Source organism: Lagenorhynchus albirostris, chromosome 1 (genome assembly GCF_949774975.1).
Source record: "Lagenorhynchus albirostris chromosome 1, mLagAlb1.1, whole genome shotgun sequence".
Taxonomy (NCBI): Eukaryota; Metazoa; Chordata; class Mammalia; order Artiodactyla; family Delphinidae; genus Lagenorhynchus; species Lagenorhynchus albirostris.
The window spans coordinates 34,419,327-34,438,969 of record NC_083095.1 but is presented as its reverse complement, the minus strand read 5'-3'; the positions used below and the strand labels follow the sequence as shown (position 1 = coordinate 34,438,969).

Below are 19,643 nucleotides of genomic sequence, written 5' to 3'. Positions count from 1 at the left end.
TATCTGCTGGGCGTCCTGAAACCAATACCCCTGTAGATACCGAGGGATCACTGTATACTGTTGATTGTTTTGAGGGAGTTGTACTCATGTGCTAATTTACCTTTATTTTTTATTTTTTAACTGTAAAGGTAATACATGCTTATAGTAAAAAATACAAAAAGGCCAAAAGGGTATAAAATGACATTTTTCCTCCGTCCCCATCCTTCATTTTCATTCCTCACCACTAACCACTGTTCATTGTGACCATTTCCTGTATATCAGAGCAGTGTTCCATTTTCATTTTGTTTATTTAGCCAAGCCCTTATTTGTGGACTCTTAGGTTATTTCCAGTTTTGAGTTTTTTTGTTTTTGTTGCTTTATCAAATAATAATGCAATTAACGATTCCTAAGCAGTGGGTTTGTTAGATCAGTGGTATGGACATTTAAAATGTTGACAAATATTATCAAGTTTTTCCCCAAAAAGTCTTTGCCAATTTGTATGAGGTGGGCTGTTTTCCAACACCCTTGACAATTTAGGGTTATATCAAACTTTTAAATTGTGTTAGTCTGGTAGAGGAAAATGATGTGTCACTTTTATTTGCATTTTAAAAATAATAATAAAGATTGCACAGCTTTTCATGGGTTTCTTTCCCTTTATTTGCTGTTGATTTCCTATTTATATCTTTTGCATATATTTATTAGTTTGTTCACGTCAAATTATCCCTTTTGTATGTAAGTCATTTGTGTTGCAAATCATCTCCCAATTGGTCTTTTCATTTTGTTTAAGGGCATCTTTTTTTTTTTTTGGTCATAAAGTAATTTATAGAGATGATATAGATTTATTAGTCTTTTCTTTCATGGCTATTTGGGATTTGTATTATGCTTAGGAAGGCCTTTCCCACTTTAAGAATATTTTCTAAGAATTCATAAATGAATGTATTTTTTCCTATCGGCCAACCTCCATCCAGTCCCTTAATATTTCTTCTCAGGGCCTCCCACCTCCAATTATTCACTAAAACGGTGACCACCGTGACGAACTAAAGGCCCTCTCTCTCTTGCAGAAGAAGATGAGAACTGAGGAAGCAAAAATCGTTCAAGAAAAAGCTGCAAAGATCAAGGAATGGGTGACCCTGAAGTTAGCAGAGGTGAGTGAGAGCTTATCTTGGGAAGCCTGCGAGGACCTGCGTGGGGTTGCGCCTGTCCCTCTGCGTTTTTCTGCCTCTATCTGTTTCTGGGGCCTTGCCTGCTTTTCATTTTGTTAACCGCTTGTCTCTCATTCAGCTTAAACACTGAGACACTTCACTTCACTTTTCCCTTCCTGTTGTCAGAGCTGGGTTTCCCTAGAGCTCCTGGTTTGCTTTGTGTCTGGGGAGAAGGAATGAGTCTCACTTCTGAGGAGTCCCATCAGTTTCCTTCTGAGAAGCACACACAGTCCTTACCATCCACCCTCTGTCCTCTCCATTCTTTTTAACTTTTTTTTTTTTTTGGTGCTCAAATATACATAAAATATACCATTTGAGCTGTTTTTGAAGTGTACAATGCAGTGGCATTAAGTACATTCACAGTGTTGTGTACCCATCACCACTACCTCCAAAACTTTTCCCACCCCAAACAAACTCCATCCCCATTGAACACTAACTCCCCATTGTCTCTCCCCCCAGTCCCTGGTAACCTCTATTCTACTTTCCACCTCTGTCCATCCGTTTTCATAGCTCATCACTTGCTGCAGCTTTATTTAGGAAACTCAGGACTAGAAGCTACAGCGCTGCTAGCAAAAAACCAAAAAACAACCTCTTTCTAAACAGAAGGAAGGGGAATTGAAGTTTGGAGAAGGGTGAACACTCACTCCTGACACAAGTGGCTCACACCTGCAGGGGGTAGCGGCTCATTTTGCCTCCTGTCCTTTCTGTGGACACACATCTCAGGTCACCTGCTAGACTACAAGCCCTTGGGGACAGAGCTGATGCCTATAACCTGCATCTTCCACAGCCCTGATCTCTTGCTGAAAGCTCAATGAAAGTGTGTTGGCTTTCCAATGAGAATGGGTACTAGACAGCCTATTAACAGGACCTGGCATATCGGCTGGAGACAATGGAAGAACAGGTTTTTTTTTTGTTTTTTGTTTTTGTTTGTTTGTTTGTTTTGCGGTACACGGGCCTCTCACTGTTGTGGCCTCTCCCGTTGCGGAGCACAAGCTCCGGACGCGCAGGCTCAGTGGCCATGGCTCACAGACCCAGCCGCTTCGCGGCATGTGGGATCTTCCTGGACCGGGGCACGAACCCATGTCCCCTGCATCGGCAGGCGGACTCTCAACCACTGCGCCACCAGGAAAGCCCTTTTTTATTTTATTTAATTTATTTTTTATTTTTATTTTTTTTTAAGAACAGTTATTTTTTGCTCCTAGGTGAATAAGAGGTCAAAGTTACTTTTATCAAAGGTTGAAACAAGAAAAAAAAGTATGTTTTGTCAGGGAAGATAACGAGGAATTAAGGGCCTGTGGATTATGACATAGTGAAATGATATGGTGAGAATAAAACATCAAACAATGAAAAATCTGGGTCCTAGAGCTCAGGATAAAAATCATTAGAGTAATTGGAAAAGAAGAATGTAATTAACCAATATTTGTTAAACGCTTGCAATGCATCGAGTTCTAAGGCAGGCATTTTAAACATAGATACTGATTTACTCTCAATGACAACTTTGTGGAATGATTACTGCCATCTTCAATTTACCAATTAGTAAACTGAGACAAAAAGAAATACAAGCAAGTTGCTACTGTGATAAAAGTAATTTTTATAGGTTGTATATTGTTCCCGACTCCTTTCCAGTAGAAGGGTAATATATCCCTGCCCCTTGCCATAAGATACGCTATGCCTCCCTGAGGAAGGAATATGCTTCCGCAGATCATGGACATCATGCTTGTTTATATGACTTGCTCTAGACATATATGTAAACTATATTCAATTAGAAACTTCAAGAACAATCACACGGGGACTTCCCTGGTGGCACCGTAGTTAAGAATCCACCTGCCAATGCAGGGGACACGGGTTTGATCCCTAATCCGGGAAGATCCCACATGCCGCGGAGCAACTAAGCCCGTGTGCCACAACTACTGAGCCTGTGCGCCTGGAGCCTGTGCTCCACAACGAGAGAAGCCACCACAATGAGAAGCCTACGCACCGCAACGAAGAGTAGCTCTCGCTCACTGCAACTAGAGAAAGCCTGCGCACAGCAACGAAGACCCAATGCAGCCAAAGAAGGAAAAAGAAGTTTAAAAAAAAAGAAAAGAACAATCACATGAATTTATTATTGTCCTTTTCCTTTTTCCAGGAGATAGGGTTTTCTCCTTCATCCTGGATCCAGTATAAATAAAGCATGTGAAACTGAATAGAATACATATGATATAAAATATAAGCAAGGAAATAAAATTTTTGTGTTATAAACAACAACAAAAAGAAGTGTGTTGGCTTTCATTTCAAAGAAAATGCAGCCACCCTGAGGCTGGATCTCATGGATAGGTTGTTGAGCAGAAGAAGCCAGATACAGAAGTACATCTTGAATAATTCCATTTATATAAAGTCCTAATGGGCACAACTACACTAATGTGTGTAGGGTGCATACTTAGATGGTAAAACACAGAAAGCAAGGAAATGAATCTCATAGACTCAGAAGAGTTGTCGCCTTAGTGGGGAGGGAGGATCATGTGATTGGGGAAGGACAAGTCCGGGATGTCTGGAGTGTTGGCAAATTCCTCTTTCTTAACCTGGGTGGCGGTCATATGAGTAATCATTTCAGAATCATTTGTTAAGCTGTTCATTAGTGTAGAATGCAGTTTTTTTTGTGTTATATTTCACCATTTTTTTAAAAGGTTAAAGATACCTAGAAAAGAAGGACTTCCCTGGTGGCACAGTGGTTAAGAACCCACCTTCCAATGCAGGGGACACGGGTTCGAGCCCTGATCCGGGAAGATCGCATGTGCCGCGGAGCAACTAAGCCTGTGCACCACAACTACTGAGGCTGCACTCTAGAGCCCGTGAGCCACAACTACTGAGCCCACATGCCACAACTACTGAAGCCTGTGTGTCTAGAGCCCATGCTCCACAACAAGAGAAGCCACTGCAATGAGAAGCCCATGCACCGCAACAAAGAGTAGCCCCTGCTCGCTACAACTAGAGAAAGCCCGTGCGCAGCAACAAAGACCCAATATAGCCAAAAATAAATAAATAAAATTTATTAAAATAAAACCCCAAAAACCTAGAAAAGAAAGCACAGGGGCCGCCAAATGGAATTCTTTCCCATCTACAACCAGGTAGCGCAGAGAGAAGGAGGAGGTCAGGGCTCCCAGGAGAGTCGGCAGTGGACTGGGGGGCACCACGGGTTCTTTTGTGTAGATTTGATCTTTAAGAAGGATTTTGATCTTATTTTGAATTATATGTCTGAATGTGTAGGCTGAGTATTTATTCTCAATCTTCATTTTTCTTTTTGTCTAGCTTGAGATGGAGAATCAGCACCTGAAAAGCTGTAATCAGCACCTGGTGGAGCAGGTGGGAGCCCTTCAACGTGCACTAGAAGGTGAGCGGGCCAGCATGTGCGGGAGTCGGGGGAGTGTGTGTGTGTGTGTGTGTGTGTGTGTGTGTGTGTGTGTGTGTGTGTGTGTGTGTGTGTGTGTGTGTGTGTGTGTGTGTGTGTGTGTGTGTGTGTGTGTGTGTGTGTGTGTGCGCGCGCGCGCGCGCGCGCACGTGCATGGGGCTGAATTGAGGGAGCTCTTAACATGCCTATTTTTGTCCCAACCACAGCTCTTCAGATGGCACCTTCGGGGAAGCTGCTGGTGGCTCCCCAGGTAACCACAGAGCAGGATTCTGTCCCTGCAGGACCAGGAGCCCAGCCAGTGGGGCAGGACGGTGGTGCTCAGGCCCAGGGTGCCCTGAAGGCAGCTATGCCCGTACCTTCTCCAGGTGCTCTGCAGAGCAAGGACTCTGTTCCTAAAGCAGGAAGCCCCTTGGAGGATTCTAGTTCCAGTATGGTCCACCCTGGAGAAATATCAGAGGCCGAGACCCTTCCACTTCATCTGGGAGGACAGGGCTCTCCTGGCCAGCGGTGCCTGAAGCCTTGCACCCCCAGGCATGGTTTGGCTTCCTGGGGTGAAGGCCTGGTCAGTGCTCAGGGAGGGACGCTCCCCAGGACGAAGACCTCTGCCAGGGAAGGCGGCCCCGGCTGCAGCCTGACTCTGCCGAAGGTGCGGGCTCCCAGCACCCACCGGGACAGCATCCAGCTGGCCAAGCGGCACCACAGCCAGCCCCAGGCGGGCCCTGCGCACTTCGACCACATGGTGAGCATTGAGATTGGGACACTCTCAGCCCTCCACTCCTCCAGCCTTCCCAAGGTGGAGGCTGGACCTGAGCTCCGGGAGGAACCAGAGAAGATGGAGATGGACGAGCAATCCCCAGCGGGGAAGATGGAGGAAGTGGATTTGGGGAACAAACCACCTACACCCCCCCTGCACCGGTTTCCATCCTGGGTAAGAGGCCCCCTGGGGACAGGACAGAGGGGCCAGGCTGATGGTGCGAACGCTGTGGGTCACAGCCATGTGCTGAGCGTGGGACGAGGCTGTCACCCTCACCCCCTCTGGGCGGTGGGTACCCCGGGGCCTGTCCAGACTACTCCGCCCATAAGGGGTGGAGCCAGGATTTCCGATTAGACGGCGGCCGGCTGTTTCCTGAGCAGGCGCTCACCGCGGGCCACAGCCAAGCTGGGTGCTCGGTGCCCATTTTCTCGTGTAGTCTTCCTGACTCTCCGTGGAGGTACAGTGTGGTGGCTAAGAGCACGGGTCCCAGGGTCAAACCAGGAGGTCCCAAGATCAAACTGTGTGAGCCAGGGCAAGCTGCTAAACCTCTGTGCCTCAATTTCTCTCTCTGTAAAATGGGGATAATAGTACCTGCTTTAGAGGGTTGCCCTGAGGATTAAGTGTGTTAATAGGTATTTGGTGAGTAGTTGCAGCAGTGGTTCACAATAGGTGGAGAGGCTGTTGGAAACGACGAGGGCCAGGCCAGGGTGGAACACTTTCAGAATCATCCCTCCTCTTGTTCCTTGTTGTCTTGTAAATCCAGGTGCGCTGAAATCCTAAAGCAGAGGCAGGCAGTGAGGGAGCATTCGGCAAGGGATGTGGCAAGAGGGCTCAGGTCCTTCCGGTCCCCGAGACAGGATCGCTCTTGTTACCTTAGGGAACCACAGTGGCCCGAGAACCCAACCTCTCTTCTTAGGTGGGACCAGCTGGGCAGTAGCCATGTGGGGAAGATCAAGACTGAGAATTGGGAGAAGGACATTTCTCAGTCTGAGGGAGTCAGATGGACTTACTTGCTGAGTTAGAGTTCCTTTGTTGATCCTCAAAACAACCGTGTGAGTTAGGCATTGGATAACCTTTTGTAAAACACTCCTACATTTGTTGAACCTAAACCCCTCAAGCCTCACACTTTTCATTCTCTCTGTGAAGTTAGAGGCCTGTCCGTGGTTGAATTCCACTACCACTACTGGCAGGAATAATCGTTTTTATGGCTAATTTTACCACATGGACCCAATTTATCTGCCCTACATAAGCACGGAATTCCCTGTCCCAGCCCAGTGCCTGCCCCTCCCCAAATTCCTCCTTGCTGCCTCCCATCTCTTCCCTTCCCTTGCCGCCAGTCACCTCCGGCTCTCATCCCAGCCCTCGCCAGCCCCTCCCTCTCTCCCCCAGGTGCCCCAGCACTGCTGCTCCCCTCTGGGGTGACCCGGATAGCATCCACCTTCCTTCCTGCCCCAGCCTAGCCCAGCTACCTCCTCGAGCTGGGCAGGCCTTCCCCCGTCCTTGTGACTCACCTCTCACCTGAAGAGGCCTTTGTTTTCCCTTTACCTTGGGTGAAAAAGAGATATGGAGGAGGATAGGTGGGGCCTCTAGGTTGTTTGGGAGTGATCCCAACCTAAGAGGAGCTGCCCAGGCCTGTGGGCCTGCTTCAGCCCCAGGGGACCCCGAGGGGCGAGGGAGGAGTTGAGGGTGGGAGTTCGCATTGATGTGTCTTCTACGGCGGGCTTCAGGGGTCTGGGTGAGCCAGGACTTGGAGCCTGAAGCCTAACCATGATGTGATATTGTTACTGTAGGAAAAAAATGTGTCCCAGTTTCCAAACAACTGGCTTCCAAACAAAAGGGCACGCACATCCTTGCCATGGGGCTCGGACGTCCTCGTTACCAGCCCCCCAACTTCAAGGGCTGTAAGATGGGGAAGATTCAGAGAAAACAGATCCCAGTTCCCTCTTCTCCTGAACTTCCTTGCCCCAAGGGAGGGGTGGCAGCAAGAGAGGGAATAAATATCACCTGCAGGGCACTGACCATGCTCTCGGTGTTAGATGTTTATGTTAATAATTTCATTTGATTGTCACAACAGCCTGAAAGGTGAGTATTATTACCCCCATCTTAGGTCCAGAAATGATGTTAACTTGTCCCAGATCCCCCCGCCGGTCACTGGCTAAGCGTGGATGTGGACCCAGGTCTGCCCGCCTCCAAAGCCAGAGGCCGGTGTGGACACGGGGGTGGTGAACCCTGACCCCTTGTGACCTCCCGTTCCAGGAGAGCCGGATCTATGCTGTGGCCACGTCAGGCATGCGGCTGTCCGAAGTGTCTGCTAGAAGTAATGCCACCTGCTGCGGTGAGTCCCAAGTGAACTGCCCGTGGTGGGCAGGGTGGGCGTGCGGGGAGGAGAAGACTCGGAGAAACACCCAGGGCCAGGTCACCTGCAGCCCATTCCCTCCCACAGCAGGTGAGGTTCACGTGAAAGCACGTGGCCCCGGCTCCCTTGGAGAGAGAGGGAAGCTGCACAGGTTCAGCTCATCACCTGCCTGTGGGTGGGAGTGGGCGGGAACAGAGCTGTAGCCAATTACAGAGCTGGAAGGGACTTTGGAGGCGGGGCGCTCCAGCCTCGCTGCCCACCTGCACCAGCTTCCCTTCTGCAGTGCAAGGGCTATGGCCGAGGAGCCCCCGGTGCCTTGATTCAGATAACCCCCTGAAGGAGCCGCATCCCCACCTGAGTGCGGCTCCTGAGTCGCCGGCCGCCCAGTCCCCACAGTGACGCGAGTGCCCCATAGTCACACGGCTTGTAACTCACCTTGGCAAGAGTGGGGCTGCAGAAGACCTTGGCCCTCGTCCTGAGCTCTGTCCCCGGTCTGTCTCCGGAGTGCTGTTGCAGGGAATGCTGTCTGCACAGATCTCTCTCCTCCTCGCTCTGCTCAGGTCTCTGCCTCCCCCACCCCGCTTCCTGGTTTTTGCCACCTGAGTGAGTCTCATCCCTCTTTCCTGCCCCTCCAGCCTCAAGCCCTCCAGCCCTTGCATCCCCTGGGCCTTTCTCTGGCCTGGTCTGCAAGAACATCACCGTGCCGGTCTACACAGCCTTGAAGGGGGTAAGAAGCTGCTGTCCGAGGACGGGGTGTCCCCGCCCAGCACCCACTGCCCCACCACCGTGTTGGCAGGCAGTGGCTGGCGTGGGTCTCCAGGGGCAGGCGTCTGCGCACACGTAACTCTGGGCAGGGTGCTCAGTCCCCCATATATCTATTTATTTTGTTCATCTTTATTAGGTTTTTTAAAAAACTCTTTATTTTTTTCTTCCCATTTTATTGAGATATAATTCACATACAGCACTGCATAAGTTTAAGGTGTGCAGTATAATGATTTGACTTACATACATCATGAAACGATTACCACAATAAGTTTAGTGAACATCCAGCATCTCATATAGATAGAAAATTCAAGAAATAGAAAAAAACCTTTTCCTTGGGATGAGAACTCTTAGGATTTACTCGTAACAACTTTCATCTATTAACATGCAGCAGCGTTAGTTAGATTTATCATATTCTGCATCACATACCTAGGACTTATTGATCTTATAACTAGAAGCTTGTACCTTTTGGCCACCTTTATCCAATTCCCCCTCCTCCCCCACCTCAGTAACCACAAATCTGATCTCTTTTTCTCTGAGTCTGTTTCTTTGTTTTTGAAGTATAATTGACCTACAACACTATGTTAGTTCCTGGTGCACAACACAGTGATTCAATATCTTTATTAGGTTTTCATTAGAAAAATTCTGCATTTACAAAAATGTGAATCAGTATGATTATGGGCAAAGTAAAAAGTTAAAGGTTAAACCAATGCCTGCTCTGCGTCTCCTCCTCATCTTGTCACATGTCTATCCCGGAGGCCAGTGGGGCTCCTTCCAGAACTTTTCATGTATTATGTCATATATTCCCATATGTATTCCCATAACATCTCTACATATTTTTTAACAAAAATCAGATATAGCTGCAACATGATGTTTTCGTATACTTTTTGGTCTGCTTTTTTTTTTTTTCCTACTGAAACATTTTATTCTGAATTTGTTGGTGCTTAAGGAAAACAGCTTTGCCCATAATTCACTGTGTCCTGGACTTATGACACCAACTTGTATTTAGCCAATTAGGAACGAGACCAAACTGCATTCTTCTTATGTCTCTTCAGCTGATAAATGGCACTTAACTGATTTCTTTCATATAATCTTTAACAAGAACTCATAAGTCGCATTAATTACGCCCCAAGAGATGAGGGACCGATGGTAACTCAGATGGGCACCTCTGAAAAGATTTGTCAGTTTCCTGTCCTGTTCTAGCCAGATATTTTGGAAAACTTCAGGGAAAGACTGAAATTCCCCACCAATCTGAGATTGCCTGCGAGTTCTTACAACATTAACTGGAAAAAAAAAGATTCCCAACATGTTTTTTGAGATCGTAACAGTAATATTTTGTAAAACTTTTTGTAGAAGGATAAAAAGCCAAAAGTGAAATTTCCTCTTACATTGCTTTTCCCTAATTCCTAACCCCAGAGGCAGCTCTCACTGATGGTTTGGTGTTTATTCTGTAATGCCCTCTGATGCATTTACAAATGCATTTACAAATTTACTCTCTCTTACGCACACGCACACGCAAAGAGGATGATGTCATACATGTCAGTCTACCCCTTGCTTGTCCACCCAGCCATGTGTCAGGTCTTCCTGCCCCACCTCCACGCACAGCACAGCTCTGCCTCCCCTTTTAGGACTTCCCAGTACCCCTTGGTATAGATGCCCCATAACTACCTTAACTTGTCCTCCCCTGATTCACAATGTAGGTCATGTCTCTATTTTTCTGTAAAATCAGTGTTGCAATGAACATCACCATGCAAATACATCTCTGTGCACTTATATATGCATATTTCTGTAGGACAGAGTTCTAGAGGTGGAATTGAGGGGCAGATAATATGCATGTTTTAAATTTTGACAGGTAGTGCCAAATTACCTTCTAAAAAGATTTTATATAAATCTTTTATGTAAAATAGAGTACCCTTTTCCACACAGTTTCCCCAATATTGAAGTGATCGGTCTTTTTAAATTTTTGCCATGATCTCTCGATTTGTCATCCCCACCCACTTTTAAAGCTCCTGTCTCACACTGGGCCCCGTGGCATGGTTTTCTGGCCCCCTAGTGGCGGGGAGCAAGGTGTTCAGCCCTGGTGGGGCAGCTTCACTGGGGACCACAGAGGATGATGGTGTGTGAGAGAGAGAGAAGCATGGAGGTGAGGACACAGGGGTAAGGTCATCAAGTCGGGAAGGGACAGTTGTCTTTTGGGTGCCCCAGCTGGGTGATGGCTTCCCGTGCTCTAGACAGGCTGTGATGGCCACGCCCCAGGCACTTGGAGCGGGAGTGAAAGTGCAGATGGGATGGGGCTTGTCTTGCAGCCTTAGCTGCAGTGGGGAGGGGCCTGTCTTGCAGAAAGCCATGCAGATCAGCACGGTGCCCTTTGTGGACGAGTCCTCTGGGTCCGATGATGACTGCAGCTCCCAGGCGAGCTTCCGAACTTCAGTGCCCTGCTCTGAGTCCAGGAAGACCAGTGGACTGGGCAGCCCCCGGGCCATCAAGAGAGGTATGGAGAAGGGTGGTGGGAGGGGTGCAGAACAATGAGGGGCCCTTCATCTCCTCCCATGGGCAGTTCCACGTGCGTGTGGAAGACCCTGCAGCTCCCAGGCTGTGTGAGCCAGGAGGCTGTGGACCTGGGCCTTGATTCCTCCTCCCTTTGGACAGGCGTCTCCATGTCCTCGCTGAGCTCTGAGGGCGACTATGCCATCCCCCCGGACGCCTGCTCCCTGGACAGCGACTACTCAGAGCCTGAGCACAAACTCCAGCGCACCTCATCCTACTCCACCGACGGGCTGGGCCCAGGGGGGGTGAGCTGGGAGCTTGGCCTCCGCCCCGATGGGGCCGGGTGGGAGTGGACCTCCAGCACAAGACCCAGGCGGCAGCTGCATGAGGGTCCCTGGGATTGGCGAAGGGAGGGCGGGAGTCTGGGGGCTGCCACTGATGATGTGAGGCCAAGGGGAGTGGGCTGGGGGTGTGCGGTTGGGGGCCAGGCACACACAGACCCCATCACTATGGCCCACGGGGCCCAGGAGGAGTTTACACATGTTACCTCGTTTTAGCTCCACACTGACCCTGGGATGCCGAGAGCTAACAATACGTTTATTGAGTTTTTTGTGTGCCGGGCACCGTGCTCATGGCTTTGTATGCACTGTCTCATTTGTCCTCACAAATGAGGCTTATTACCCCATCTCGTGGATGAGAAGCCTGAGGCTCAGAGGCGTGCTGTTATGCGCCAGAGCCAGTGGTAAATGCAGATGGCTTGTTCCCCAGCCCTCGCTCCATAGCACTGTGCTGCCCCGTCTTCATCTCCGCCTCCACGAACCCTCCACCCCAGTTTGCCTGATGTTCCCCAAACCTCTCTTGCCCTTTCCTGCTGCCTGGAATGGGCTTCTTCCTCCTCTGGGCTCGTCTTCAAGGGAAAGGCTGATTTCCTTCCAAGGTCAGTTCAGGTCTGGCTCTTGCCAGAAGCCTGCCCTGGCCAGCCTCTCGCTTGTGCAGCCCCTGATCTACCACCTCCTTAGGGTCAGGTGTTCTCTCCCCCTGCCAGCAGGACCACCCGTGCTTTATAAGTCCTCTCTGCACCCTTAGCAGGGCAGTGCCCTGAAAACACACATAGTAGATACTCAGTAATTTTTTTTAATTGATGACAAAGCAGTGACTCAGCTGGGCCATTTTGGCCTGTGTGATGTCCAGGAACCCCAGTGATTTCCCTCTTCTGTCCATCCCTCATCCCCCTACACTCTTCCACTCTTGCAGGAGTCACTGGAGAAGTCAGGCTACCTGCTGAAAATGGGGAGCCGGGTGAAGACGTGGAAGAGGCGCTGGTTTGTCCTGAGACAGGGACAGATCATGTACTACAAGTCTCCGGTGAGACCCTCCTTCCCCAGGACAGTAGGCAAAAGGACCCCACCCCAGCCCCAGAACCGCATGAGAGGGGCTGGAAGCAGGGCAGAGGGTGAAGGTCTGGCAGGCAGGGAGAGGCAGCCTGGGCAGGCACCTGAGGCTTTGAGCCCCACACGGGACCATGAGGCTGGTCACTGGTTCTCACAGTGAAATCAGGCACTGAGCAGTCAAGGGCACTTCTAGATGAATTGGCTTGGTGATTCCTTCTTCCTTCAGAAGCCGAGCCCTGTAAATGAACCATTCCTAGGCTGCCCTCACATCATCAGGACTGTTCTAATAGGCGAGCTTGTCACCTCCTCCATCTCCTTCCTACGCTGTTTGGAATTAGGGAGCCTTAGGATGTTGGGACCTAGTTTGACAGGCCCTCCCTAGAGAACCAATGTTAATGTTTTAAAGAAGGCAAAGAGGCCTGACTCTTGTGCAACTCCAGTTGATTGTTAGTGGCTACCTTGAGCATCATGTGAAGGATTCAGGTCCTGTATCACTCAATGAGTAGGCATGCTCTGATTGATTAGTTATGTCTGCAGTGGCACTGGAGAAGGTAATGGTGATATATATAGGCCACCTGTTTGCAACACTATAAAATATGTAGTAGAAAGAAGTTAAGGGCTTTGTAGCTCAGGAATAATCTGGTGGTTTCTCATCCAGTTTTTAAAGGCTCAATCTATACTTTTTGAGGCCTGGATCAGGAGGACCCATGTCTCTAATCATTGCTCCATTTAGTTAGAACCAGGATCCAGAACAAGTTATCCATCATACCACAGCCCAGGAAAGCTTAGGAATCACTTTCCCCATTGTGACCTAGAGTAAGGTCTGAGGGGAAATGATGTGCTCTGGGAAGGCTCCAACCTCTTTCCTCTCCATCCCTTTCTTTACAGAGTGACGTCATCCGGAAACCTCAAGGTCAAGTGGAACTGAACTCCCGTTGCCAAATTGTTCGAGGGGAGGGTGCACAGACATTCCAGGTGAGCATGCTCCTAGCGGCTAGTGCTTTAGATAGAAGAGGTGCTGGGTTTGGATATGGCTCGGATGGAAACAAAGATGGGGCAGAATGAGCATGTGTGAAAGCCATTACCTCGACGTTTGCATTGATCCTCATTTGTGGGTTTGAGGAAGGAAGAGGAGGCAGAATGTGAGAGATGGAGTGAAGGTAGGAGAGACACGGAGGCAAAGATGACGAGGAGGAGAAGGGAGGGAGGGAGTACCAGGGCAGGAGGAAGGAAGAGCCGGTGGCTCGGAGATCTGCGCCACCGCAGAGCCAGGCCCCTGTTCTCCCATCGTCCTGTCTCCCCATCCCCAACCCCTCACTTCTCCACAGCTCATCTCTGAGAAGAAGACCTATTACCTGACAGCGGACTCGCCCAGCCTGCTGGAGGAGTGGATCCGTGTCCTACAGAACCTGCTGAAGGTCCAGGCCATTGGGCCTCCGGCCCTGACTCAGGGCGGCTCCAAGCCCACTGTGAAGGGCTGGCTGACTAAGGTATGGGTGGGGTTGGTGGGGGAGGAGCGTGGTGGGCTCCTCATGAGAGTCAGGGGAGCCAGGAGTGAGTGCTGGGCTGGTGGGTCACCTCCTGACACACAGCTCCTTTCTCCAGGAGGCCCCTCACACTGACTACCTGTGGGCTGCACCACACAAGGTGACGGTGAATGAGTGTCTGGAAAAATAGGGGTCAGTGTTGTTACAACAGCAGCTATTCTCAAGACAGGGGGAAAAGGAATGTATCGGACCCATTTTGAGGTCATTAGGAGTTGCCCTCACCCCTGCCTGTACCCACCACAGCTCAGTGTGAATAGTGGGAAGCTGTGACCTCGGCGAGACAGGTGTGGCCAAAGACTTATAATATCTCAGGCTGCCCTAAAGACGTTTTAATTAGGGCTCTTCTGGTTGCAGGGAGCTGAGAAGCACTTGTTAATCCCAAGAAATGGGAAGTTAACAAGGAAGCGCGTTGACTAGGCCAGGATGCCGTCAGGAATGATTGTGTGCGCAAGTTCAGTGCTTGGGGCTCTGCCTGTGCCGCTGCTTCCCTGTTCAGTCTGTGTTCACAGCCATCTCCTCTGCCCACGTGCAGTGTTTTTTACACTTCACGATTACACTTGCCCAAGGGCTTCAGCCCACCGTGGCCCTTCCCTTCCGACTCTAGCCTCTGCAGATTAGCAAGTTCTTCTCGTGATCATATTCCTGGGACAGGATATCTGGTTGGCCTGGTCGATCTTTTAATGGCAGGTCATACGAGGACGGATGGGGTGTCGCGTGGTACCATGGACGCTCGCTGTGAAAGGGCTGGTTCCGTTAGTAGAGAATCTGGGTGGCATCTGAGTTTGACCTGGGATTGACCAAAGGATCTGAGTTGGACCAGGGGTTTTGAGATCTGTCTCCCTTTGGCTTCTCTTTGCCAGTCCCGGATCATATTCTGGGGTCTTCTGGTTCTAATAATGCTGGTTCATTTCTGGCCTACAGGTCAAGCATGGCCATTCCAAACTGGTCTGGTGTGCTCTTGTTGGGAGAACCTTCTACTACTATCGAAGCCACGAGGACAAGGTATTTCCTGGCCTCCCGACAGCTTCCCCCAAACCACATTCCTGTGGCTCTGTGTCCTTATAGAAGGCCCAGCTTTACCCTCTACCCCACCCAACCCCACAACAAGTACAGAGCTGGCTGGCCAGATCCCTCTAGAGTGTGTGACCAGTGTGCATGGTCTGCAGATCCTGCCTGTGTGGTCTGTCTGTGCTTCTCCAAGCCCGCCTCAGCCAGGGAGCTGTAGTCTCCCCCTCGTCCTTGATTCCCAGCCCTACAAGGCCTGAGGGTTCAGAGAGAGGAGACTCGTCTGTTCCCCGCTGGCCCTCCCATTCACGGAAGGCTCGTGTCCACAGCGCCCCCTGGGCCGTCTGCCTGTGCGGAACGCACGCATAGAGGAAGTAGATCGATCCTGTGACTCAGACGAGGACTATGAGGCTGGAGGGACCCGGCGGTTGCTTTCCTCCCACTGCACCCTTGTGATCCACCCCCCAGAGCACAGCCCCACCTACCTCCTCATTGGCACCAAGCACGAAAAGGTAAGGGAGGGGGCTGGGCCTCCATGGCAAAGCTTGCACCTTTGATTCTCACCTTCCTTCTCTCTTCTGAGCTTCCTCAGATTCGAATCTATTTCCCTCCTGGACATTTTGGCAACTAGTATTTCCTGACTGTTCCTTGTATTGAATCCATTCCCAGTGACCAACATCTCTTCACTGGGGCCATGAGATGGAGGGAACCACAAGCTTCGGAACTTGGGTTCACATTCAGCCGATCCCAAGTCTTTCCCCTTAGGGACCGGTGGCCTTGACTTGTGCCAACCAGACGGGCTGACCCTCAGCCTGGGCTTGGCCCCTTCAGGGAGGCTCCCTTGGAGCTCTTGCCTCCATTCTTCCCAGCCCAGCCCCATCAGGTGGCTTTGCATCCTTTTCCAGGATACATGGCTTTACCACCTCACAGTGGCTGCAGGTGGCAGCAGTGCCAAGGTGGGCACTGCCTATGAGCAGCTCATTGGAAAGCTGATGGATGGTGAGGGAGACCCAGGTAAGGCGAGGGTGGCCATCACTGCTGGGTTGGAGGGTGGTGGCTGGGTAACTGTGGGTCAGGAACCCAAAGAAAGCACTACTGTACCCTGAAGCTGTTTGGAGACCTTCTGAGCCACAGAAGGGCATTCCCGTCCCAAGCTCCGGGACCCCTGTTTCTGGTGAGGCTACTGAGGAGACCACTCAGTATCTGGGGCAGTTGTCTGGGGAGCAGACTTTCCGGCCACTTGGTCAATGTTTTACTTTGTTCACTGCAACTTTGCTGGCTGGGCAGAGGGTTGAGGAAAGAAGGTGGCTGGTTAATCTATAGTTAGAGTTTGTTAATGAATGAAGCCTAAGTTAGGATCAGGCTAACTAAGCCTGGGGCCTCTCGGGGTCTTTATTTTGCTACTGATTCTCAGGACCCTGAGGACCCAAGGGCACCCAGAACACACTGCTTTACTGCTGCTCCGAGGCTTGTTTGTTCCGGGCTGATATACGCTCCTCTATCCAGACCTAGCGCTGCAGGGAGAGGCCCTCCCCTGCACACGCACGCTTGCACTCCGATGTCCACGCCTTGCATTGGACGTTCACCCCTATTGCAGCCCCACGAGCAAAGCAGTAGCCGCCTCCTGTAAGCCATGCTCGTGAGTGTGCTGAATAAATGCAGTGCACAGCCCACACTCTGTGGATATAAATCCAGCACAGCCCACGTGTCCCGACTGTGAAAGCACCGTCTTCCCCAGAGATCAGGGTCGGGGTGCGGGGGAGGCGAGTTCCCTCCTCAGTGGTAACGGCTGCTGCTCTCTGGTGCTGTGCTCCGGGCAGATTCCCCCCTCTGGAGGCACCCCATGCTGTGCTACAGCAAAGACGGGCTGTACACCTCCCTCACCACCCTGCCCTCCGAGGCCCTGCAGACGGAGGCCGTCAAGCTCTTCAAGGTAAAGTGGGAGCTGAGCCCAGGCCCACGGGCTGGTGGCGGCGCCCTTGCCCTGTGCCCAGGCTCTGCCCAGAGCAGTTCTTCCCACCACGGTGATGCCGGGGTGGAGAAGACCTGTGCAGTTTAGGGGGGGAGCTCCCGGAGGGATCTGAAGAGGAAGGGAAAGAAAGTCCCTCAGGGCTCCCATCATGTCCTTTAGGGCAGGGAGGCTGGAAGCTCTGGGACATCATTCATGGGCCCTTGGGGAGCACTAGCGAAACGAAGAGCTGCCCTCCTGTAGTGAACAGCGGGAGAGGGCAGGTTTACGTTGCTTCTGGACCTGAGAGATTCTGGCCTATTTTAGAATATTCTTTGTTCCCCGCTGAATATTCTGTCTTCTAAAAAAATGAATATGTCTTGCTTATGTAATGGAAACATGTAAAGGAAAGATCCCATCCCAAAGTAGCCTTCTCGGTAAGCGTAGACGTTCTCGAGCAGTCACGATGCTCCCTCCTAGAAAGGGCTGTCTGCCGTGAACCAGAGCCTTCCTTGAGCCCTGGGCAGGGGGACAGCCCAGTCTGTCCCCTGTCACAGAGGACGATAGTCAGGGGGCTGTCAGTCTACCTGTGCCCACTGTCATTTCCCTGCAGTCGTGCCAACTCTTCATCAACGTGCCCGTGGAAGCGGCCTCGGTGGACTACCACGTGTCCCTGGCCCAGACCGCGCTGCAGGTCTGCCTCGTTCACCCCGAGCTGCAGAGCGAGCTGTACTGCCAACTCATGAAGCAGACCAGCTGCCGCCCGCCGCAGAAGTGCTCCCTCATGCAGGTGGGCGTCCCTGGGGCGGAACGGCCGACGGGAGCCGTCGGCCAGGGCTGCCCAGGACGTGGGAAAGGTGGAAGGAGGTGACGGGGCAGGTATCCTCCGAGCCTGGCAGCCAGCAGGCGGCTTCCGTACTCAAGGCTGCCCGGGTCCTGCTGCCCTCTCTGTGCCCCTTCTGGACGTCTGCACACAGTCAGGTTGTGTGATTGCGGCTCTGCACAAAGCCCGACCAGGCTGGCCATCCCGGTGCCCGCAGAAGGCTGGGGGCTGCGGTTCGGAGAGGGTGGTGAAGGCTCTGTAGCTCAGGACTGCGATGGTGGTGGCACGGCGGACCCAGCGCTCAGCCCACATTTCTTGTTTCCCCCGGCAGTGCTGGCAGCTCCTGGCTCTGTGTGCCCCACTTTTCCTGCCTCAGCACCACTTCCTCTGGTACGTCAAACAGCAGCTCCAGCGCCACGCAGATCCCCGGTGAGTGCACGTCGTTTCCTCTGCCGCTCTGGCACTACCGACTGGCATGATCTGAGGGACGCAGGGGAGACTAGGATGGATGAGACCGCCCCGCCCTCTGGGGTTTGCACAGTGGCCATGTAGACTTTGCCCATCACCATGTACGCAGATGGGCACGTGGAGATCTGGGCAGCCTCTACACACCAATCCACGTGTGTGTGGGTATTTAGCGGGGGCCCTCATGTGGAGCTACCGTGCCCCCAGATCATCCCCAGATTTGCACTCTCTGTTGCCGTGTTTTCTGGCTTCTGCAGAAAATATCCGTGCCAGCAGCCAGCAGCAGATAGGCCCCGAACGACCAATTAACACCCCAGACCAGTCTTTGGGGCTCGTGTCACAGCCTTCCAGCTGCAGGTTTGGTCCTATAGGTTACATGTAGGTAGGGAACCAGGGTGTCAAGTGGTAGGGATGAGTGGATTCCTGGTTTTCCTTTCTTCCTTCGCCTGTCTTTTTAGAAATGAGACGGGCCAGTACGCCACGTACTGCCAGCGGGCAGTGGAACGGACGCTGCAGACTGGGGAGCGGGAGGCCAGGCCCTCGCGCATGGAGGTGGTGTCTATCCTGCTGCGGAACCCCTTCCACCACTCCTCGCCCTTCAGCATCCCCGTGCACTTCGCCAACGGGACTTACCAGGTGACGAGCGACCTACCAGGTGACAAGGCTGCCGCGCTCCCTGTGCTGAGTCTTCTCATATTGCCATCCCAGAGGAGAACACCTTGGGGCCAGTGGGTGCTAAGCCTCCTTAGGCCCAGCAGATCTTAACAGGCAGACCAGCCAAAGGATGGGCCTGGGGTGCAGGGGCGAGTGGGGCCATTCGTGCCACTGTGGAGGGAGTACAGAGCTTGAATCACAAAAGTACTTCACTCTTTGGGGCTGGGAAGAGGACCTTTTGAACCCACTACGTGAACAGGGAAGCTGACACACTGACCAAGAAAGTGGCAGGGGAAGGGCCTCCCAAAGAGTGACAGCAAAGGAGGAACGGAGCTTATGTGGGACTTCAGTTTATGGTGGGCGGGCTCCTCCCTTAAGCACTCGCCCTCTGCATGTGGAAACCAGCTTTCTTTGGCCTCTGTTGTCGCCCTCGCTCCTTTCAGCCATGCCTTTCCACCTCCCGGCCTCTGACCCCTCCACTAGCCCCCGTGGGCCCCTCTCAGGAGGTCCCCTCTCCCGGCAGGTGGTGGGTTTTGACGGCTCCTCCACAGTGGACGAGTTCCTCCAGCGGCTGAACCAGGAGACGGGCATGAGGAAGTCCTCCCATTCTGGCTTTGCCCTCTTCACGGACGACCCTTCTGGCAGGGACCTGGAACACTGCCTGCAGGGGAGCGTCAAGGTGATGGTCCCCCGTAAGCCAACTGAGCCACCTTGGTCTTCAGGATTTTGTGTTCCCAGCCGGTTTGGGGCTGAGCCCGAGGCCAGCATTTCTGTGCCATCTTAAAATGTGCCCATATAGGCAGAGAAAAGTCATTTGTGCCCTTGTCTCTGGAGAGAAGATCTCCACATCCCTCCCTCCCTCCCTCCCTCCCTCCCTTGAGA

The 19,643-nt window shown here is 51.7% G+C and overlaps 1 protein-coding gene across 2 annotated transcripts in view; it reads left to right on the top strand.

Moving 5' to 3' along the window:
* PLEKHH1 (pleckstrin homology, MyTH4 and FERM domain containing H1) overlaps window positions 1–19,643 on the top strand; it is a 53,071-nt gene that overhangs the window by 24,569 nt on the left and 8,859 nt on the right. For both annotated transcript variants that reach the window (XM_060140698.1, XM_060140689.1), the window contains 18 exons: window positions 1,041–1,124; window positions 4,470–4,551; window positions 4,776–5,497; window positions 7,580–7,658; window positions 8,315–8,406; window positions 10,782–10,932; window positions 11,091–11,233; window positions 12,183–12,293; window positions 13,208–13,294; window positions 13,648–13,809; window positions 14,788–14,868; window positions 15,201–15,383; window positions 15,777–15,885; window positions 16,692–16,804; window positions 17,433–17,609; window positions 17,974–18,071; window positions 18,566–18,743; window positions 19,285–19,440. In XM_060140698.1, the coding sequence (XP_059996681.1) occupies window positions 1,041–1,124; window positions 4,470–4,551; window positions 4,776–5,497; window positions 7,580–7,658; window positions 8,315–8,406; window positions 10,782–10,932; window positions 11,091–11,233; window positions 12,183–12,293; window positions 13,208–13,294; window positions 13,648–13,809; window positions 14,788–14,868; window positions 15,201–15,383; window positions 15,777–15,885; window positions 16,692–16,804; window positions 17,433–17,609; window positions 17,974–18,071; window positions 18,566–18,743; window positions 19,285–19,440 (2,808 nt within the window). The remainder of the gene's footprint in view (window positions 1–1,040; window positions 1,125–4,469; window positions 4,552–4,775; window positions 5,498–7,579; window positions 7,659–8,314; window positions 8,407–10,781; window positions 10,933–11,090; window positions 11,234–12,182; window positions 12,294–13,207; window positions 13,295–13,647; window positions 13,810–14,787; window positions 14,869–15,200; window positions 15,384–15,776; window positions 15,886–16,691; window positions 16,805–17,432; window positions 17,610–17,973; window positions 18,072–18,565; window positions 18,744–19,284; window positions 19,441–19,643) is intronic.